Below are 20,294 nucleotides of genomic sequence, written 5' to 3'. Positions count from 1 at the left end.
CTGAATATTTATACATCCCGTTCTCTTTTCTGCACTGGCGCGTACTTTCCCGAACTACGGGGTGATTATAAGGTAATTGTTGAGATGTTACCGGGTGGAAGTTTCTCTGTATTTCTGGTGTTACAGCACTGCACCCTCTGGACACACCCACACACAACACAGAGGAGAATGATACAAACTGAGAGAAAAGCAGCTTGGTGATTGGGAAGTCATGCTGTGTAACATCAGGTGTAGCCAATGGTCACAGTGAGGGTGGAACTTACGTTCGGTTTCTGGGATGGAGCTGGTGATGGAAGAGCTGGTGGAAGTAATGGTGCTCATGGAGGGGCTCATACCATATGGCTGATAGGCTCCAGTCATGGCTGCTGTGTGCGACACCCACGCCGCCGGGTCGATGGGGCGAATGGGCTCACCTGATGAGGGGAGGAAGAAACAAGGAGGCATTAGTACTTGTGCATCTTATGGTCTAGGGTCGTATTAGACTTTTAAACAGTTCTGAGTGAACCAATGCGTATATAGAGTAATACAGGGCAGAACAGGTGCTTCGGCCCATCGAGTCTACACCGACAATAACTACCACTAAAGTCACGCTAATCCCATTTTCCGGCACTTGTCCCATTATCCTTGCATGTTATGATATTTCAGGTACTCACCCAAATACTTTTTAAAGGTTGTAAGGCTTTCGGCCCCCACTACCTTCCCAGGAAGTACACTCCAAATTCCCACCAGCCTCGGAGTGAATTTGTTTCTCAAATCTCCTTTCAATCTCCTGCCCCTTTACCCTAAAACTATGGCCCCTGTGATTGATCCCTCAACCAAGGGGAACAGCTACTTCCTATTCACCCTGTCCATATCCCTCATAATCTTATGCACCTCGATCATGTCCCCTCTCGGCCTTCTCTGCTCTGGAGAAAACAATCCAAGCCTATCCAGTCTCTCCTTATAGCTCAAATGCTCCATCCCAGGCAACATCCTGGTGAATCTCCTCTGTAAACCCTCTACTGCTATCACATCCTTGCTACAGTGAGGTGACCAGAACTGCACACAGTACTCCAGCTGTGGCCTCACCAATGCTCCGTACAACCCCATCATCACCTCCTTGCTCTTATACTTTTATCAGGCATAGAGTGGATGTGTTTCTGTGAGCAAAACCTTGTCTGCATATGTGTGTGTGTGTGTGCATACATACAATTCAGCATCCACGCTCAAGAAATCATAGATAAAGTAGTTTAAAATATTGTACTATTTATTTACACCAGTGATCCAGGCTTGGTGTTTGCTGGCAATTAATAACTCGCTCTTCGCAAAAGTTACCAAGTGTTCAAGAAGATGCAATGGATTGAAGGTGGAAGAGAGAGTGGAAGAGAGAGTGGAAGTTAACTGTGAGAGGGTTGCGGAAATCCCCAAGGAGAGAGAGACTGCAGCACCAGGGAAGGATGGCCAGACTTGAACCAGACTGAAGATGAGTCCTTGTTACTCACTGGAATTGAATAACAACTTGCGGACTGATGTGATATATGCGGAGGAGTCTGGTTACAAAACGTATTGTAACCTGGTTCCCCTGTTAAACAGTGGAATCTTAATTATTCACAATCCACCTGACTCACTGGTCCCATCATCCACCTTCTCAATTACTGGCGAGGATTTTAATGGGAGTTGGGGGTTAGTTATGCATCAAGACAGCACAAAGGAAGGTATGTGTGGTAACTGAAGGCTAATCATCTCAGCCCCAGGACATGGCTGCATGGGTTTGTCAGGGTAGTGTCCCAGACAGAACCATCTTCATCTGGTTCATCAATGGCATTCCATCCATCATAAAGGTCAGAAGTGTGGATGTTCGCTGATGATTGCACAATGTCCAGCACTGTCTGCAGCTTCTTACATACCGAAGCAGTTTGGTTTCCAAATGCAGCAAGACCTGGACAACATTCAGGCTTAAAATGATAAGCAGCAAATACCATTTACACCACAAAAGTGCCAGGCAATGACCATCGCCAACAGGAGGGAGCGTAACCACCTCCCCATGATATTCAAAGACATTGCCATCATTGACTCCCCAACATCCAGGGGATACCACTAACCAGAAACATACTTGGACTCGCCATATAAATGGCACAGTGGGTTAGCACTGCTGCCTCACAGCGCCAGGGACCCGGGTTCAATTCCCGGCTTGGGTCACTGTCTGTGTGGAGTCTGCACGTTCTCCCCGTGTCTGCGTGGGTTTTCTCTGGGTGCTCCGGTTTCCTCCCAGTAAAGACATGCTGATTAGGTACATTGGCCGTGCTAAATTCTCCCTCATTGTACCCGAACAGGAGCTGGAGTGTGGCAACTAGGGGATTTTCACAGTAACTTCACTGCGGTGTTAATGTCAGCCTACTTGTAACACTAATAAATAAACTAAACTAACTACAGAAGATTAACACACCTGCTCATTTTTCGAAGCCTGGCCAGCATCTGCAAGGCACAAGTTACAAATGGGATGACATTCTCCACATGCCTGGATGAGTGCAGCTCGAACAAGTCTGCACTATCTAGGGCACAGCATCCCACTTGACTGGCACCCCATTCACCATCTTAAAAATCACTCCACCACAGTGGCCATAGTGTGTGCCATCTGTAAGATGCACTGCAGCAAATCACCAAGGCTCCTGTGAGAGCACTTTCTACCACCTAACAGGACAAGGGCAGCAGGTACCATCATCTGTAAGTCACATACCGTCCTGACATGGAACTATATTGTCATTCATTCATCTTCGCTGGGTCCAAACCCTGAAACTTTCTCCAGCAACACTGTGGGTGTGCAGTGGGTCGACAAGCTGAATCAACAAGACCCTCTCAAGGGGTAACTGGAGATAGATAATAAATACCGGCCTTGCAGCAACACCCACATAGAGAGAAGGAAATAAAAACACTGCTTAGGATTTACAGTACGTTGGATCGCTTGATGCTGCCATCAGCTTAGCCCAGGGGGAATGTGGGATGTGATACACGGTAAGTTAGCAGAGTCTTTGTCCAGTTGCGTTGCTCTTTACTCCTCATTGTATTGTATTCTCTTCCTGCTTTTGAGGTTTTACTTTTCTTTCCCCAACTGTTGCCATTGGCTCTCCAGCAGAATGCCGAACTCGAGCTAATATATTTTCTGGTGCCTCAATGTACAATTTCCAGCTGGTTCGTCACACTGTGAGCATCTTCCCAGGAGCCTCCACTCACAGTGTGTGTGTGAAAGGAAGGGGTTAGGAAAGAGCGTTCAAATTGGAGGTTTCATTAAATAATCCACAAAAGCTGTTAGTGTACCTCATCTCCCCTACCCCTCACATCACGTACCTCTTCCCACCTCACATGCCCGGGCCCTTTCCCACCTCACTTACCTCTCCCCTTCCCACCTCACCTTCCTGTCCCCTTCCTAACCTCACCTACCCCCTCATCTCCCCTACCCGTCAGCTCACGTACCTGTGCCCTTCCCCACCTCACCTACCCCTCATCTCCCTCACCCCTCCCCCCCTCACCTACTTCTCCCCTTCCCTCCTCAGCCACCCTAGAGTAAATGACATGGGGAGGGTTGGGGGACATTGAAACCAAGTATCTTTGGGGGCACAGAACAGGCAGGAACAACACTGAGCTTTGTTTAATCCCATGCTATTTTCTTTTCTAGTGATATCTACGGATTAGGAAGTCTGCTGGTGCTGATCGTTAGCCAGTGATGCTTTGTTAGAAAATAAGAGTGAGTGAGTGGAAGAGAGAATGAACACCTCTGATGAAAATCGGACAGGCCTCTGCAGTGATCTCCTCATGGTCGATGTATCATGGACACAAACACATACACAGTAGACCATTCTACCAACCCTTCTACACTGAGGCAAAGTAATCTCCAACGCACCAAAAGTGCAAAACTACACCAAGAGTTGTTGAGTTTGTAATAACCTTTACTGTACCCCAAATGGTCACAGGCGTTAAACGGTATTCAGCATCCAGGTGCCATGGTAACTAGGTTCTGTGCAAAGTGAACATTCTGTGCAATAAACTCACATTAAAGCAGAATAGATGAACATCATATGATTCAATCTATAATAATCCAGTGTGTTTTGTGCCCAACAATTTAAATTAAACTATTTGGAGCAGCAAGTATACAATACTTTTTTCTTTTATTTATTCCTGGGATAAGTCAAGATAGGCATTTATTGCCCACCTGACCCAGGGAAGTCGTACCGAATATTCAACAGCTTCTCCAGACGTTTGATCGAATGGAAAGGCTGTTAGGTTATTAAGGGCCAGCAGAATTATATCACAATACTTCAGCACGGTGGTTAGTGCTGCTGCTTCACAGCGCCAGGGACCCAGATTCGATTCCCGGCTTGGGTCACTGTCTGTGCGGAGTCTGCACCTTCTCCCCGTGTCTGCGTGGGTTTGCTCCGAGTGCTCTGGTTTCCTCCCACAGTGCGAAAGACGTGCTGGTTCGGTGTATTGGCCATGCTAAATTCTCCCTCAGTGTACCCGGACAGGTGCTGGAGTGTGGCAGCTAGGGGATTTTCACAGTAACTTCATTGCAGTGTCAATGTAAGCCTACTTGTGACACTAATGAATAAACTTTACTTAATAAATGGTGAAGCAGGTTCGAGGGGCTGAATGGCCTAATCCTATTTCTAACGATCCTACCACCGGACACTGGAATTTCTAATGGAAAAATAGCGAGGAATGCACAAAGGCATGAGAATTTAAGGAGATTACTACAGATTTTAACACTCGTCATGTTCTCGCTAGCTCCTTTGTCTTAGTCAAGACCAGTGTACCACTGTGGAAGCTACTTACTTCTGGGGAGTGTGAAACATGCTCGAGGTGTTGGGTCCCAGCACTTGGCAACAGTCAGCGTGATGGGCCTTTAAGGAAACAACACAGCAAATCATACACCAAGTTCACAGAACCATGCTCAAGACTCCAGAAACTAAATGGTTAAGTGAAACATCAGGAGTTCAGCATCTGTTCCTCTTTTGAGCACTGACAGGCGCTGAGAGACTGGGCTGGGCTAAGGACAAAACGATCTTTAAAAAAACAGATGAGTTTCATCCACTTTCTGCCACGTTTGCACACACAAACTGAACACAGTTCACTGTTCACAAAGGGCAGGGTGCGTTCTGAAAGAATACCGATCGACTTCCTGAGGGTTTGCACACGGGGATTTGAGCCCAAAGGGTTTCTCAGTCAGGCTGCTGTTTACTCCCAGACAGCAGCATCAGAATCCAAAGAAATTTTAAAAACGTGAATTTATATCGCGCCTTTCGCAACCTCCGGACATCTCAAAGCACTTCACAGTCAATGAAGTACTTTTGAAGTGAGTTACTATTGTTATGTCGAAAAACTTGGCAACCAATTGTACGCAGCAAGCTCCCATGAACAGAATCATTATCATGATCAGGATCATTTGTTTTTAGTGATGTGGTTTTTAAAAATTCATTCATGGGATATGGGCGCCACTGGCTGGGCCAGCATTTATTGCCCATCCCTAGATGCCCTTGGAGGGCAGGCAGTTGAGAGTCAACCACATTGCTGTGGCTCTGGACTCACATGTAGGCCAGACCGGGTAAGGACGGCAGATTTCCTTCCCTAAAGGACATTAGTGACCCAGGTGGGTTTTTCCGATAATCGGCAATGGTTTCATGCTCATCAGTAGATTCTTAATTCCAGATATTTTTTATTGAATTCAAATTCCGCCACCTGCTGTGGCAGGATTCGAATCCAGATCCCCAGAACATTAGCTGAGTTTCTGGAGTAATAGCTTAGCGATAATACCACTGGGCCATCGTCTCCCCGATGAGGGATAAATGTTAATGGGGGGAAACCACCCCCCCTTCAATATAGTAGCTGTGGATTTAAAAAAAATCCACCTGAGAGGATAGATGGGGTTGTGGGTTAACTTCTTAATCTGGATGACAACACTATTGACAGTGCAGCACTCCCTCAGTTCTGCTCCGGAATTTAAGCTCAAATTACATGTTCATGTTTCAGGGGTGGGACTTGAATCCAAAGAACAAAGAACAATACAGCACAGGAACAGGCCCTTCGGCCCTCCAAGCCCGTGCCGCTCCCTGATCCAAACTAGACCATTCTTTTGTATCCCTCCATTCCCACTCTGTTCATGTGGCTATGTAGATAAGTCTTAAACGTTCCCAGTGTGTCCGCCTCCACCACCTTGCCCGGCAGCGCATTCCAGGCCCCCACCACCCTCTGTGTAAAATACGTCCTTCAGATATCCGTGTTGAACCTCCCCCCCCCTTACCTTGAACCTATGACCCCTCGTGAACGTCACCACTGACCTGGGAAAAAGCTTCCCACCGTTCACCCTATCTATGCCTTTCATAATTTTATACACCTCAATTAGGTCACCCCTCATCCTCCGTCTTTCCAAGACCTTCTGACCCCGAGGTGACAGAGTTGAGGCTGGCACCCTTCTGGCTCTGTGTCCACCACACTGTGAGGAATGACTCCCTTACCCGGGTTTGTGGACGATTTCTCTCAGAACCCGCACTGCGTCATCGTTGCTCATGTTCTCAAAGTTTATGTCGTTGACCTGAGAAGAAGGAAAGACGACAATTATTCATCGTGTGAACATAGAGCAACTCCTGCCTGGAGGGCGTGTAGACATGATGAAGCCTGTTTTCATGAGTAGACAGTTCAGCATGAATGGTCAAATGTAGTGACACTGGCTTGTTCTGGCTGGATCAGGGATGTTGGGACCTTTGATTGCCAACTGCATCCATAAAATCATAGAGTCATACAATGCAGAAAAGGCCCTTCGGCCCATCGAGTCTACACCAACAATAACCACCACTAAAGCTGCGCTCATCCCAGTTTCCTGCACTCCTCCCATATCCTTGAATGTTATAATATTTCAGGTGCTCATCCAAATGTTTTTGAAAGGTAGTAAGGCTTCCGGCCTCCACTACCTTCCCAGGCAGTGCATTCCAGATTCCCAGCACCCTCTGAGTAAAGACGTTTTTTCTCAAATCCCCTCTGAATCTTGGTCAGTCTATTTTTCTCCCTCCTTCGCTGTAAAATTCTAAATCTTTGATCAAGGATATGAAATTGCTCTATTTCCCAGACTGATTCATGCAGAATGTCTTAAATCATTTCAATCTTATATAAATCTCTCACAATATAAGGAGGCCACACACAACTTGTTTATCTTAGGATTGGATGAACAAGTGTTTGGTAAGCATGATATTGTTGTTGTACCAAAGATTCTTACTCAGAAACCCAAGAACCCTGTTTGCTTTGGGTGATATCTGCTGAATTGGAACCCTCCAGACAGCATGATCCCGACCGCAATCCTCCCCCACTTGGTCAATTTCTGGAGGAGGGGGTTGATTTGTGCTGTGAATCAGAGCACTCACCTGTAACAGCATGTCCCCGGGCTCAATTCTGCCGTCCGCTGCCACTGCTCCGCCCTTCATGATGGAGCCAATGTAAATCCCTCCATCGCCCCTCTCGTTACTCTGCCCCACGATGCTAATTCCCAGGAAGTTGTATTTCTCTGAAGGGAAACATGTGAATGTCAAAGTATTACCCAGTGCTTACAACACAGAAACAGATCATTCAGCCCAACAGTGCCCCACACCACTCTCCCTCACCCTATCACCATTTCCTGCTATTCCTTACTCCCTCGTGTGTTTATCCAGCTCCGAACTTAAATGCTTCACTGTCTCAAACATTCTCCGTGGTAACAATTTTTGAATTGAAGTGATTGAAATTTGAATTGATTTATTATTGTCACATAGAATCATAACATGCTGCATTGCAAAAGTAGTCATGATGTGGAGATGCCGGCGTTGGACTGGGGTAAACACAGTAAGAAGTTTAACAACACCAGGTTAAAGTCCAACAGGTTTATTTGGTAGCAAATACCATAAGCTTTCGGAGCACTGCTCCTTCGTCAGATGGGGTGGATATCTGTTCTCCAACAGTGCACAGACACAGAAATCAAGTTACAGAATACTGATTAGAATGCAAATCTCTACAGCCAGCCAGGTCTTAAAGGTACAGATAATGTGGGTGGAGGGAGCATTCAACACAGGTTAAAGAGATGTGTATTGTCTCCAGACAGAACAGCTAGTGAGATTCTACAAGCCCAGGAGGCAAGCTGTGGGGGTTACTGATAATGTGACATAAATCCAACATCCCGGTTTAGGCCGTCCTCATGTGTGCGGAACTTGGCTATCAGTTTCTGCTCAGCAACTCTGCGCTGTCGTGTGTCGTGAAGGCCGCCTTGGAGAACGCTTACCTGAAGATCCAAGGCTGAATGCCCGTGACTAAAGTAGGCCATTCGGCCCATCAAGTCTGCACCAACCACAATCCCACCCAGGCCCATAACCGCATGCATTTACCCTAGCTAGTACCCCTGACACTAAGCGGCAATTTAGCATGACCAATCAACCTAACCCATATATCTTTGGACTGTGGGAGGAAACCGGAGCACCCGGAGGAAACCCACGCAGACACGGGGAGAATGTGCACACTCCGCACAGACAGTGCCCCAAGCCAGGAATCAAACCCGGGTCCCTGGTGCCGTGAGGCAGCAGTGCTAACCACTGTGCCACAGTGCCTGCCCATTATATTGTGATACAATGAAAAGTATTGTTTCTTGTGCATTATACAGACAAAATAGACCATTCATAGAGTACACAGGGGTGAAGGAAAGGGTCGAGTGCAGAATATACTGTTGCAGTTACTGATGGGGTGAAGAGAAAGATTAGCTTAATGTGTGGTAGGACCATTCAACAGTCTGATGGAAGAAGCTGTTTTAAATCCACATTTTCCACATTCTCACCATTCTCTGGGTAAAGAAGTTTCTCCTACATTAATTTCCTGCTGGATTTATTTATGACCATCTTCTATTTATGCCCCTCCCAAGCCCGCCTCGTTCGGGTCTTCTAACACGTGGAAACAATTTCTCCACATTTCCCTTATCAACTATGTTAATCATTTTACAGACCTGTATCTGGTCTCCCCTTGGACTTCCCTTTTTCAGAAGAACAACTGTTTAATCATTCTGGAGAGGAAAGGTCCCTCACTTTGAATTCCACCTCCTCCCATGCCTCTGTGTCCAACTCTGATTCTGTACAAGTTAAACATAACTGCTCTGATTTTCACTTCCAGAAATGAATTATATAAATGTGATTTATATAAACGATCTGGAAGAAGGTGTAACTGGGGTGATCAGTAAGTTTGCGGACGACACGAAAATGGCTGGACTTGCAGATAGTGAGGAATATTGTCAGAGGCTACAGAAGGATACAGATAGGCTGGAAATTTGGGCAAAGAAATGGCAGATGGAGTTCAATCCAGATGAATGCGAAGTGATGCATTTTGGTAGAACTAACGTAGGGGGGAGCTATACGATAAATGGCAGAACCATAAAGGGTGTAGATACGCAGAGGGACCTGGGTGTGCAAATCCACAGATCCTTGAAGGTGACAGCACAGGTGGAGAAGGTAGTGAAGAAGGCATATGGCATGCTTGCCTTTATAGGACGGGGCATAGAGTATAAAAGTTGGGGTCTGATGTTGCGGTTGTATAGAACGTTGGTTCGGCCGCATTTGGAATACTGCGTCCAGTTCTGGTCGCCACACTACCAGAAGGACGTGGAGGCTTTAGAGAGAGTGCAGAGGAGGTTTACCAGGATGTTGCCTGGTATGGAAGGGCTTAGTTATGAGGAGAGATTGGGTAAACTGGGGTTCTTCTCACTGGAAAGACGGAGGATGAGGGGTGACCTAATAGTGGTGTATAAAATTATGAAAGGCATAGATAGGGTGAACGGTGGGAAGCTTTTTCCCAGGTCGGTGCTGACGTTCACGAGGGGTCATAGGTTCAAGGTGAAGGAGGGGAGGTTTAACACGGATATCAGAAGGACGTATTTTACACAGAGGGTGGTGGGGGCCTGGAATGCGCTGCCGGACAAGGTGGTGGAGGCGGACACACTGGGAATGTTTAAGACTTATCTAGATAGCCACATGAACAGAGTGGGAATGGAGGGATACAAAAGAATGGTCTAGTTTGGACCAGGGAGCGGCGCGGGCTTGGAGGGCCGAAGGGCCTGTTCCTGCGCTGTATTGTTCTTTGTTCTTTGAATCCTGGTGATTTGCGTGTGTGATGATACTGTGCTATGAATATATTTTATGATTCTGTAGCCTGCTTTGAGAAGCTGTGTTTTGATACAAGCAGTCGGTTTGTCTGGCAGGAACGCAGCAGATGCTGAGAAAGCAGGATGATTATTTATTTTAGCTATGTAAATATTTATTCGGCAAAGGCTCCATGGAGTAGTTTTTTTGTTAAAGAAGGATGAGAGTTTTTGATTAGGTTGATTGACAGGGATAGAGTCATGTGATACTAGCAATGGGAGGAGCTAGGCTCTTAGGAAAAACAGTTCCATTTTCATTTGAAAATAAAGAGGAGTTGCTGCCTGGAGCTGGTAGAGGAAGCTCTCCCTCACTGTCCAAAAGTTTTCTGAAAGCTCCAGGGCTGTAAATCCAAGTTAAAGCAAGTATGCCTGTGTTTTGCTAATTAATATCAAAGAGGGGTTTAAGTCTAGAAGAGAAATATTGCTTGATCAGAATTGCTAGTGATAAGTTAGAGCTTAAGAATTGTATCTTGTCATGTTTGAGTATTGTTCAATTGTTAAAAGTTAAGCTAATTCATTTGTTATAGTTAAACTGTGTTGTTAAATAAAGTTTGTTTTGATAAAAGCTCCGTAGTTTGTCAGTAGAATCGCGCCTGGAGCTAAACACCTTATCCTCACACTAATGCCACAATAGAAAAATTGTTGGGGTCCAGTTTGGCTTCATAATATACCTCAGGGTTTCTGATCTGATACCCTAACACTTGTTTCATGTTAAGCCCTCATTAAGCTTTGTTGCTAATTTCAGTGATCTGTGAATCTGTACCCCAGATCCCCCCCAGCCTCTCCACCCCATTTTTACATTAATTTTCCAAGCAGTGCACAGCCTCCTTATTCCTCTGACCAAAACGTACCACCTCATACTTATTGATGTATCTTTGCCAGTTACATGCCCATTCTGTAAGTTGATTGATATCTTCCGTTACGTTGCTGCAGCCTTCCTGTGTATGAACCACACTCCTTAATTCAGGGCCATCGGGCAATTACTGAACTTGTACTTCCCAGATCCAGAGTCGGAATTCTTTCTGTAAATGCTCAGCAATAATGGTCCCAGCACCGATCCCCGTGGAACTTCACTCGCTGCCTTTTACTAGTCTGAGTAATCACCTTTAATCCCAACTCTCCTTTTTTTCAGTTTTGTAGCCAGTTTGCTATCCATTCTGCTGTTTGGTCCCCTAACTCCAAATGGTGGACCTTAGTCACGAACCTACTCATAGAATAGAATCTCTATGGTGCAGAAAGAGGCCATTCAGCCCATTGAGCCTGCGCCGACAACAATCCCACCCAGGTCCCATCCCCATAATCCCATGTATTTACCCCTGACACTAAGGGGCAATTTATCATGGCCAATCAACCTAACCCGCACATCTTTGTTGTGTGGGAGGAAACCAGAGCACCCGGAGGAAACCCACGCAAACACGGGGAGAACGTGCAGACTCCAGACAGACACTCAAGGCTGGAATCGATCCTGGATCCCTGGCGCTGCGAGGCGGCAGTGCTAATCACTGAGCCACCGTGCCCCCGGGAATCGAACCTGGGTCCCTGGCGCTGCGAGGCGGCAGTGCTAATCACTGAGCCACCGTGCCCCCGGGAATCGAACCCGGGTCCCTGGCGCTGCGAGGCGGCAGTGCTAATCACTGAGCCACCGTGCCCCCGGGAATCGAACCCGGGTCCCTGGCGCTGCGAGGCGGCAGTGCTAATCACTGAGCCACCGTGCCCCCGGGAATCGAACCCGGGTCCCTGGCGCTGCGAGGCGGCAGTGCTAACCACTCTGCCACCGTGCCACCGGGAATCGAACCCGGGTCCCTGGCGCTGCGAGGCGGCAGTGCTAATCACTGAGCCACCGTGCCCCCGGGAATCGAACCCGGGTCCCTGGCGCTGCGAGGCGGCAGTGCTAATCACTGAGCCACCGTGCCCCCGGGAATCGAACCCGGGTCCCTGGCGCTGCGAGGCGGCAGTGCTAACCACTCTGCCACCGTGCCACCCACTGCCCAGCCTTCTGAAAATCCAAATACATTTTCTCTTTTTGCATTAACCTTTTGCCCTTCAACAAATTTGCAATGTTGGTCAAAAATGATATTCCCTTTTTGAATCTACGCTGATCCTTTTTATTATATTTCAGGTTTACAAATGTTTTTTTAAATGTATCTTTGAGTAATGATTGATTACCTTTCCTAACCCCGATGTTAAGCTCATTGATCTATAGATCCCAGGATCTATTCTGATCTTCCCCTCTCACACACAGGAATCACAATGGTTTTCCGACCGCCTGATAGCATTATTCCTTTTTATGGATTTTTATATTTGTATATTATGTGGTTAGCACTGCTGCCTCAGCGTCAGGGGCCCGGATTCAATTCTAACCCTGGGTGACTGTCTCTGCGGTCTCTGCTTTTTCTCTCCGTGTCTGCTGTTTCCTCCGGGTGCTCCGGTTTCCTCCCATGGCCCAAAACATGTGAAGGTTAGAGGGATGAACCATGCTAAATTGCCCCAAGATGTGTAGGGTAGGAGGATTAGTGAGGCAAAAGCTTGGAGTCATAGGGATAGGACGGAATGGGGTTGACCTTGGGAAGATTCTCTTTCAGAGAGTTGGGCTGAATGGCCTCCATCTGCAGTGTAGGAATCTTATGAACGTCTCTGCTATTTCTTCCTGAATATGATGCAGATGCAATCCATCTGGAACAGAGGTTGGATCATTTTCAATCTGATTAATGTATTAACTATCACCTCACTTTCTACCTTAAATACTTTTATGTCTCTTTCTTAACATTCCTTCTTCTAATGTCATGCCCACCATGTTAGTCTCCCTGGTAATTACTGTGGCAAAATGAATTATTAATACGGGAAGGTGAGGCATGGGTGAGAGAGGAAGATATAAAGTTTGAAGCAACAGATTGCTAGGTTTAAGGTGATTGGCAACAGACCCCTGGGAAGATCACCCCGACCCACTTGTCAATTCTCCCAACCTCTCCACTCCTCTCCTCCCAGGTAGAGAGGCGTGTACTTACCCATGTTTAAAGTGACGGTGATAATGTTGAGGGACATAGTGGAGTCTGTGATGCTGCTGAATGAGGAAGACTGAAAGAGAACAGAAACAGATCTGGGTAAATCCATCAGCTTTCCAGCAACATCGCCATGGGGAGGGGAGTCGCACGGACCCTCCCCAGGATCTCTGTCCGGCCCACAGGAACCGTAGCAAAGTCCAAATTAGATAAACTGGATGTTTATTTCCTCACATGGACAGAGCTTACAAAAACTCACAGCATTTCCCTTCTGTGTGTTTCTTCACTGCCCCTCTTCCCAAAGAGACTCCCGTCAGCAAAACATTTAGCTGGTGTCAGGCAGTCGGAGCGTCACTGTATCGTACATCTTTACCCATCAATATCAGCAGGAAATTCAACCAAACCTACAGCACCACCCAATCTCACACTCACCCAAAATCCCCAATAAAGACTTTCCAACAGGACATCAACAGACACCTGCAAGTGTAGAGGGAGCTTTACTCTGTATCTAACCCCGTCCTGTACCTGTCCTGGGAGTGTTTGATAGATCAGTGTAGAGGGAGCTTTACTCTGGACCTAACCCCGTGCTGTACCTGTCCTGGGAGTGTTTGATAGATCAGTGTAGAGGGAGCTTTACTCTGTATCTAACCCCATGCTGTACCTGTCCTGGGAGTGTTTGATGGGCACAGTGTAGAGGGAGCTTTACTCTGTATCTAACCCCATGCTGTACCTGTCCTGGGAGTGTTTGATAGATCAGTGTAGAGGGAGCTTTACTCTGTATCTAACCCCATGCTGTACCTGTCCTGGGAGTGTTTGATAGATCAGTGTAGAGGGAGCTTTACTCTGTATCTAACCCCGTCCTGTACCTGTCCTGGGAGTGTTTGATAGATCAGTGTAGAGGGAGCTTTACTCTGTATCTAACCCCATGCTGTACCTGTCCTGGGAGTGTTTGATGGGCACAGTGTAGAGGGAGCTTTACTCTGTATCTAACCCCGTGCTGTACCTGTCCTGGGAGTGTTTGATGGGGACAGTGTAGAGGGAGCTTTACTCTGTATCTAACCCCGTGCTGTCCCTGTCCTGGGAGTGTTTGATGGGCACAGTGTAGAGGGAGCTTTACTCTGTATCTAACCCCGTGCTGTACCTGTCCTGGGAGTGTTTGATGGGGACAGTGTAGAGGGAGCTTTACTCTGTATCTAACCCCGTGCTGTCCCTGTCCTGGGAGTGTTTGATGGGGACAGTGTAGAGGGAGCTTTACTCTGTATCTAACCCCGTGCTGTCCCTGTCCTGGGAGTGTTTGATGGGGACAGTGTAGAGGGAGCTTTACTCTGTATCTAACCCCGTGCTGTACCTGTCCTGGGAGTGTTTGATGGGGACAGTGTAGAGGAGTTTATTTCATATCCAAGATGGACATGGTAGGTAACAACACTGGGTGGCTGTCAGGTAAAGTCTTCTATTGACACAAATTAATGCCTTTTGCCTTCTTGTGTACGAAACAAGTGGATTGAGACCAGCCGCATTGAAGAGGCTGCAAGTCAGAGACAAAGAATCCACCCACCCTCTCGATACGCGGGATCCGGGGTTTCCGCCGCCGGCGTTTGTGTCGTCTCATGAGTTTGGATGAGTTGCTCTGTTCCGTGGAGCTGCTGAACCTGTGACGGGAGCGAATCGCAGAAAGACAGTCAGAGGCTCTACATTCAAATGTAATTTATCATCTTTGTGATCGTTTCTTGCCCAAGGTGCTGATTCTAGCTGGAGTTACAGCTCACTGGGTACAGGGAGGGAAATCTTCAATTACCTCCTTGGTGCCCAACACTGGGCAGATCGTGGCCCAGTCACCAACCCATTCTTAACCAGTGTCCAACCCAACGTATCTGACCTCAGATTGAGAGATATCAGTTGGGAGGTTATTACAAAAGAGCTTTTATTGATGTAGCATATTTATATTCTGTAATCAAACACACTGAAGCACTTCACAAGTCTGCAATCAAACACACTCTTCAGGGCTAGAGAAATAAGATAGGAAAATGGAGCTAAGACAGCAGTGGGCAACCTGCAGCCCCGGGGGCCACATGTGGTCCAATTGGGTTCTGAGTGCGGCCCACGAGACATTTTGTTGACTGTTCCCCATGCACAGGGTTGCCACATTCGGCTGATTTCCCTACCCGTCTGACTGAAGTGATTTGCACATAAAGCGAGGGCAAGTGAAGTGAGGTGCGTGCTGATTGCCCACAACACTGACTGTGAGAGCCGTGCACGGCCGCTGTGACAAAGGTGTAAATATCTCTCTAATTTTTACCATTTAAAGTTGATGATAGTTCTATTAATATATAAATGATTAAGCATTTTCTATAACTCGTTATGAAATATTTGGCATTTATTAAATGTATTTAATCTTATTCATGGGGCCATGGATAGTGAACAAGCCTGATTTCAATCTTGTGGCCCACTGAAATGACAGAAACCCACTGGTCCAGGTTTCCCATCACTGAATTAAGAGATGGATCAGCAATGGTGTATTATGCTGAAGGGGCTGAATGGCCTCATGTGGCTGCACTCATTCTATATCCGGAGAGGCAGGAGTCGCTGGACAATGATGAGGAGCAGGAACCCCTGCCCCAGTCTGAGCACTGAGTTTACTCACAGTGTTCCTCCTGCTGTTTCAAATGGTGCTGCTCAGATTAAACCGGGGGTTTTCTGATAGGCTGCTGTACAAGGCACACGTGACTGACTGAAGCAATTGCTTCCAGCTGCGACAACACTCATTTACAGCATTGCTCCAAGGAACACACATGTATTTATATAGAATAGAATCATAGAATCCCTACAGTGCAGAAGGAGGCCATTCGGCCCATCGAGCTGCACCGACAACAATCCCACCCAGGTCCTATCCCTGAAACCCCATATATTGACCCTGCTAATCCTCCTGACACTAATGGACAATTTAACGCCCACCTTTGGACTGTGGGAGGAAACCAGAGCACCCGGAGGAAACCTACGCAAACACAGGGAGAATGTGCAAACTCCACACAGACAGTGACCCGAGCTGGGAATCAAACCCTGGTCCCTGGTGCTGTGAGGCAGCAGTGCTAACCACTGTGCTACTGTGCATTTATATAGCACCTACCATGACCTCACAAAGTCTCAAAATGCTTTCCAACCACTGCCACCCTTCATAACTTCAGGATTTCCCAAAGCAATTAACAGCCAAATAATCAATTTGTTTTGAAGTGTTATAATACGAGAAGCACAGCAGCTAATTTGAGCACAGCTAATTCCTACATTGAACAGCACGGTAACGACAAGACTACATGTCAGTTAGTGGGTAAATGTGAGCCCGGGGAGAACTCCCTCACTCTTCTTCGAAACAGTGACATGGGATCTTTTCCATCCAGCTGAGAGGGCGGGCAAGGATTGGTTAAACATCTCAATCAAATGACGGCACCTCTGACAGTGCAGCAGTCCCTCACCACGGCACTGAAAATGTCAGCGTAGGTTTTGTGTTCAAGTCTCTGGAATGGGATTTAAACACTGTAACTCCATGCAGAGATTGCCAGGGTTGCCATCTTAACCGAGACATCAGCTAGCCCAGTACAGAACGGCAACCAAACCCGCAGCCATTAAGCAAGTGTGGAAAGGAGACCTTACTGCATCCTGATTGTTACAGTGACTCCTGTTAACAGGTAATTTAGAGATTGATTATCTGTGCTCATGCACAAAGGTTGGGCAAATTGGTGAGATACTGGTTTGTCCCCCGATAGCTTGTGGAGAGAAGAAAATTCGAGGGGAAAAGAATTACCAAAAAATATAATGTGGCAATCTGAACATATTACTTCCTTCTGGGAGGTGCTGTAAATCATGTCCACCACCAGAGGGCAGGAGACATCACAGAAATGATCAAAAATGCTGAATAAATTTACACAATGTTAAAATTCAATGAACTTTTCTCCAATACCGCCTCCCCCCCCCCCGTCCCCCGACCGGGAGTAACAACCTGCATTTATATAGCATCTTTAATGTAGAAAGGTGTACCTAGGTGCTGCGCGGGAACATAAACAAACAAAAGCTGATGCGAAGGGTGCTGGTAGGTTTTTTAAAGAGAGTCTTAAAGGAGGAGGGAGAGGTTTGGAGGGATGGAATTCTAGAGCTTGGGGTTTAGGCAACTGAATGCACAGCCAGCAATGGTGGAGCCATTAAAATCAGGGGTGCTGAAGGGGTGAGAATTAGGTGAGCGCAGATATCCTGGAGGGTGGCGAGGCTGGAGGAGATTGCAAAGATGGGGAGGGGGTGACGCCATGGCAGGATTTGAAGATGAGGATGGGAATTTTAAAACCAAGACCTTGCCTGACTGGGAGCTGTTGTAGGTCCACGAGGGGATGACGGTGGAATGGGTGTGAGTGAAGACATGGGCGGACAGCAGATTCCATGAAGGGTGGAAAGTGGGAGACCAGCGGGAGTGTGTTGGAATGACGGAGTGCAGTGGAAACAAAGGCATGGGCGAGGGTTTCAGCAGCCGATGAGCTGGGGTAGGGGTGGAGTTGGGTGACCGTATCGAGGTGAAAATAGGCTGTCTTAGCAATGGTGCAGGTAGGCGGTCAAAAGGTTATCTTGGGGTGAAGTGTGGCAGCGATGTTCAGTGTCAGGCAACTGTCAGAGAGAGGGACAGGGACTTGAGTTTGTGTTATGGGAACTGAAGAGGTTGCCTTTAGTTGTCCCAATATATATATATTTTTCGTGTCCTTCTTGATGGGAAAGAACCATTTTCAGAGAGATAGAGACAATCGCACTGCTTTGTTATTTGGTATCCATCCCTTGGGAAGATTTCTCCCTTAACCGGATCATCTCCCCCATCGATACAGTCAATCCTCTTCACACCCCCTGCTGCGTTCTCCAGCGTGGCAGTCATGCCTCAGTAACACTGTTACTCAGGGTGGCTGTGCCCTTATTTAACATGTCACGCCTTCCCTGACTTTGCTGAATGTTAAATCTTATCAGCAATTCACCGGTGCACCTTTCACACCCCTGCAGTGTTTGGATTTTACCCTGCTCGCTCTGAACACACTGTCCCCTCCCACACTGCCTGGCACCATCTGCAAACTGACTGAGTGAGGTTTCCGATCTCCGACAGACTGTTCCTTTAATATCCGGCATCCATAAACCACACAGAGCATGTAGCACAGAAACAGTCCATTCGGCCCGTCTGGTCTATGCTGGTGTTTAGGCTCCCGCTTGCCCTATTTCAACACTAACATTGTCTCCCTCTGCTGATTTCTGCCCTGTGTGTTTATCTAATTTTAGTTTAAACGCATCTGTGTCAATCCCAACAACCCCACATCTGTACATTTGTATCAATCCCACAATCTAGCTTGTCGGAATATCTCCATTGATTGGATCTATACAGCGCCTTTCAAGACCCCCAAAGCACTTTACAGCCAATGAGGTACTTTTGAATTGTTGTCACGGCTGCAATGCAAGGAAACTTGGCAGCAAATGTGTGCACAGCAAGATCCCACGACAGCAGCGTGATAAGGATGCGTTTTATCGATGGTGGTTGAGGGATAAATAAAGATTTGGACTCTGGGCAAAACTCCCGTTCTTCTTCAAAATGACATCTCAGAATCTTTTAGAAATCATAGAATCCTACAGTGTAGAAGGAGGCCATTCAGCCCATCGAGTCTGCACCGACCACAATCTCACCCAGGCCCTATTCCCATAACCCCACACATTATCCCGCTTATCCCTCTAACCTACCACATCCTGGGACACTAAGGGACAATTTAGCATGGCCAATGCACCTAACCTGCAGATCTTTGGACTGTGGGAGGAAACCGGAGCACCCGGACGAAACCCACGCAGACACGGGGAGAACGTGCAAACTCCACACAGACAGTGGCCCAAGTCAGTTCCCTAGCGCTGTGAGGCAGCAGTGCTAACCACTGTGCCACGCCTTACTCCGTCTAAGAGGTCGTACAGGGCGTAATGTCTCATCCTAAAGATGTTCCTCTTTCACGGCAGCTCTCCTTCAGCACTGAGCTGGAACGGCTGCCCAGAGTTCACTGCTCAAGTCTCTGGAGTGCGGTTAGAACCCACGACCTCCTGACTCAAGGGAAGAGCGTGCTATCCACTGAGCCACGGCTGACAGTGATGGTTTCCCATTGCTTGGCCACGCTATTAACACTGCTGTCCTTCAGGAATCCAACCTTGGCCCCCACCGCTCCATCCTGCCCCCATGGGTATCATGTACAATCATGGGGGCACCTTAATTACACCGTGTGTCCAAAATGCAAGCTTCAGTGGCCTGTAAATTCCTCCACGTGAATGTCCGGAAGATTGAAAGCACAACCATGCATCTGACCTCATCCAAAACCCTGCTGTCTGTGTCCTCACTTACACCAACTCCTGTCCGTGCACCCCCCTCCCTCCTCACTGCCCTTCACCGGCTCCCAGTCTGGCACTGCCTCACTATTAAAATTCTCCGCTATATTCAGGTCCCTCTGAGGCCTCACTCCCTCCTCTAGCTCCGGAATCTGCCCCGGCACTAAAACATTCCCAGATCTTTTTCCTCCTGCAGGTTTGATTCTTTGGGAATCCCAAGTTGTTGTCGCTTCACCATTGGTGGCTGTGTCTTCAGCTGGCTGGACCCCGAGTTCCGGAATTCCCTCCCTAAACCTCTCCGCCTCCTTCAAGGAACTTCTCAAAACCCACTCACTCAGCCAAAGCTTTGGTCACCTGTTTGAGTACCTCACAAGGCCTGGGGTTAGATTTTGCTTTGGGGTGGCACGGTGGGACAGTGGTTAGCACCGCTGCCTCACAGCGCTAGGGACCTGGGTTCGATTCCTCGGATCTGTGTGGAGTTTGCACATTCTCCCCGTGTCTGCGTGGGTTTCCTCCGGGTGCTCCGATTTCTGCACACACTCCAAAGATGTGCGGGTTAGGTGGATTGGCTAAATTGTCCCTTACTGTCAGGGGGATTAGCAGGGTAAATGGGTGGGGCTACGGGAATACGGCCTGGGTGGGATTGTGGTCGGTACAGACTTGATGGGCCGAATGGCCTCCCTCTGTACTGCAGAGATTCTATGATTACACTCTGTGAAGCAACGTGGGACATCTCATAACATTAAAGCTGCTAT

At 47.5% G+C, this 20,294-nt stretch overlaps 1 protein-coding gene across 2 annotated transcripts in view; it reads right to left on the bottom strand.

The window, feature by feature from the left end:
• Positions 1 to 20,294, bottom strand: part of dvl3b (dishevelled segment polarity protein 3b) — a 121,342-nt gene that overhangs the window by 13,937 nt on the left and 87,111 nt on the right. For both annotated transcript variants that reach the window (XM_078204544.1, XM_078204539.1), the window contains exons 6-11: positions 14,723 to 14,816; positions 13,174 to 13,243; positions 7,386 to 7,525; positions 6,486 to 6,562; positions 4,807 to 4,874; positions 264 to 413 (exon numbers count right to left, since the gene is read on the bottom strand). In XM_078204544.1, coding sequence (XP_078060670.1) covers positions 264 to 413; positions 4,807 to 4,874; positions 6,486 to 6,562; positions 7,386 to 7,525; positions 13,174 to 13,243; positions 14,723 to 14,816 — 599 coding nt within the window. The remainder of the gene's footprint in view (positions 1 to 263; positions 414 to 4,806; positions 4,875 to 6,485; positions 6,563 to 7,385; positions 7,526 to 13,173; positions 13,244 to 14,722; positions 14,817 to 20,294) is intronic.

This window comes from Mustelus asterias, chromosome 3, assembly GCF_964213995.1.
Source record: "Mustelus asterias chromosome 3, sMusAst1.hap1.1, whole genome shotgun sequence".
NCBI classification, from domain to species: Eukaryota; Metazoa; Chordata; class Chondrichthyes; order Carcharhiniformes; family Triakidae; genus Mustelus; species Mustelus asterias.
This window is presented reverse-complemented; position numbering and strand designations above follow the sequence as displayed.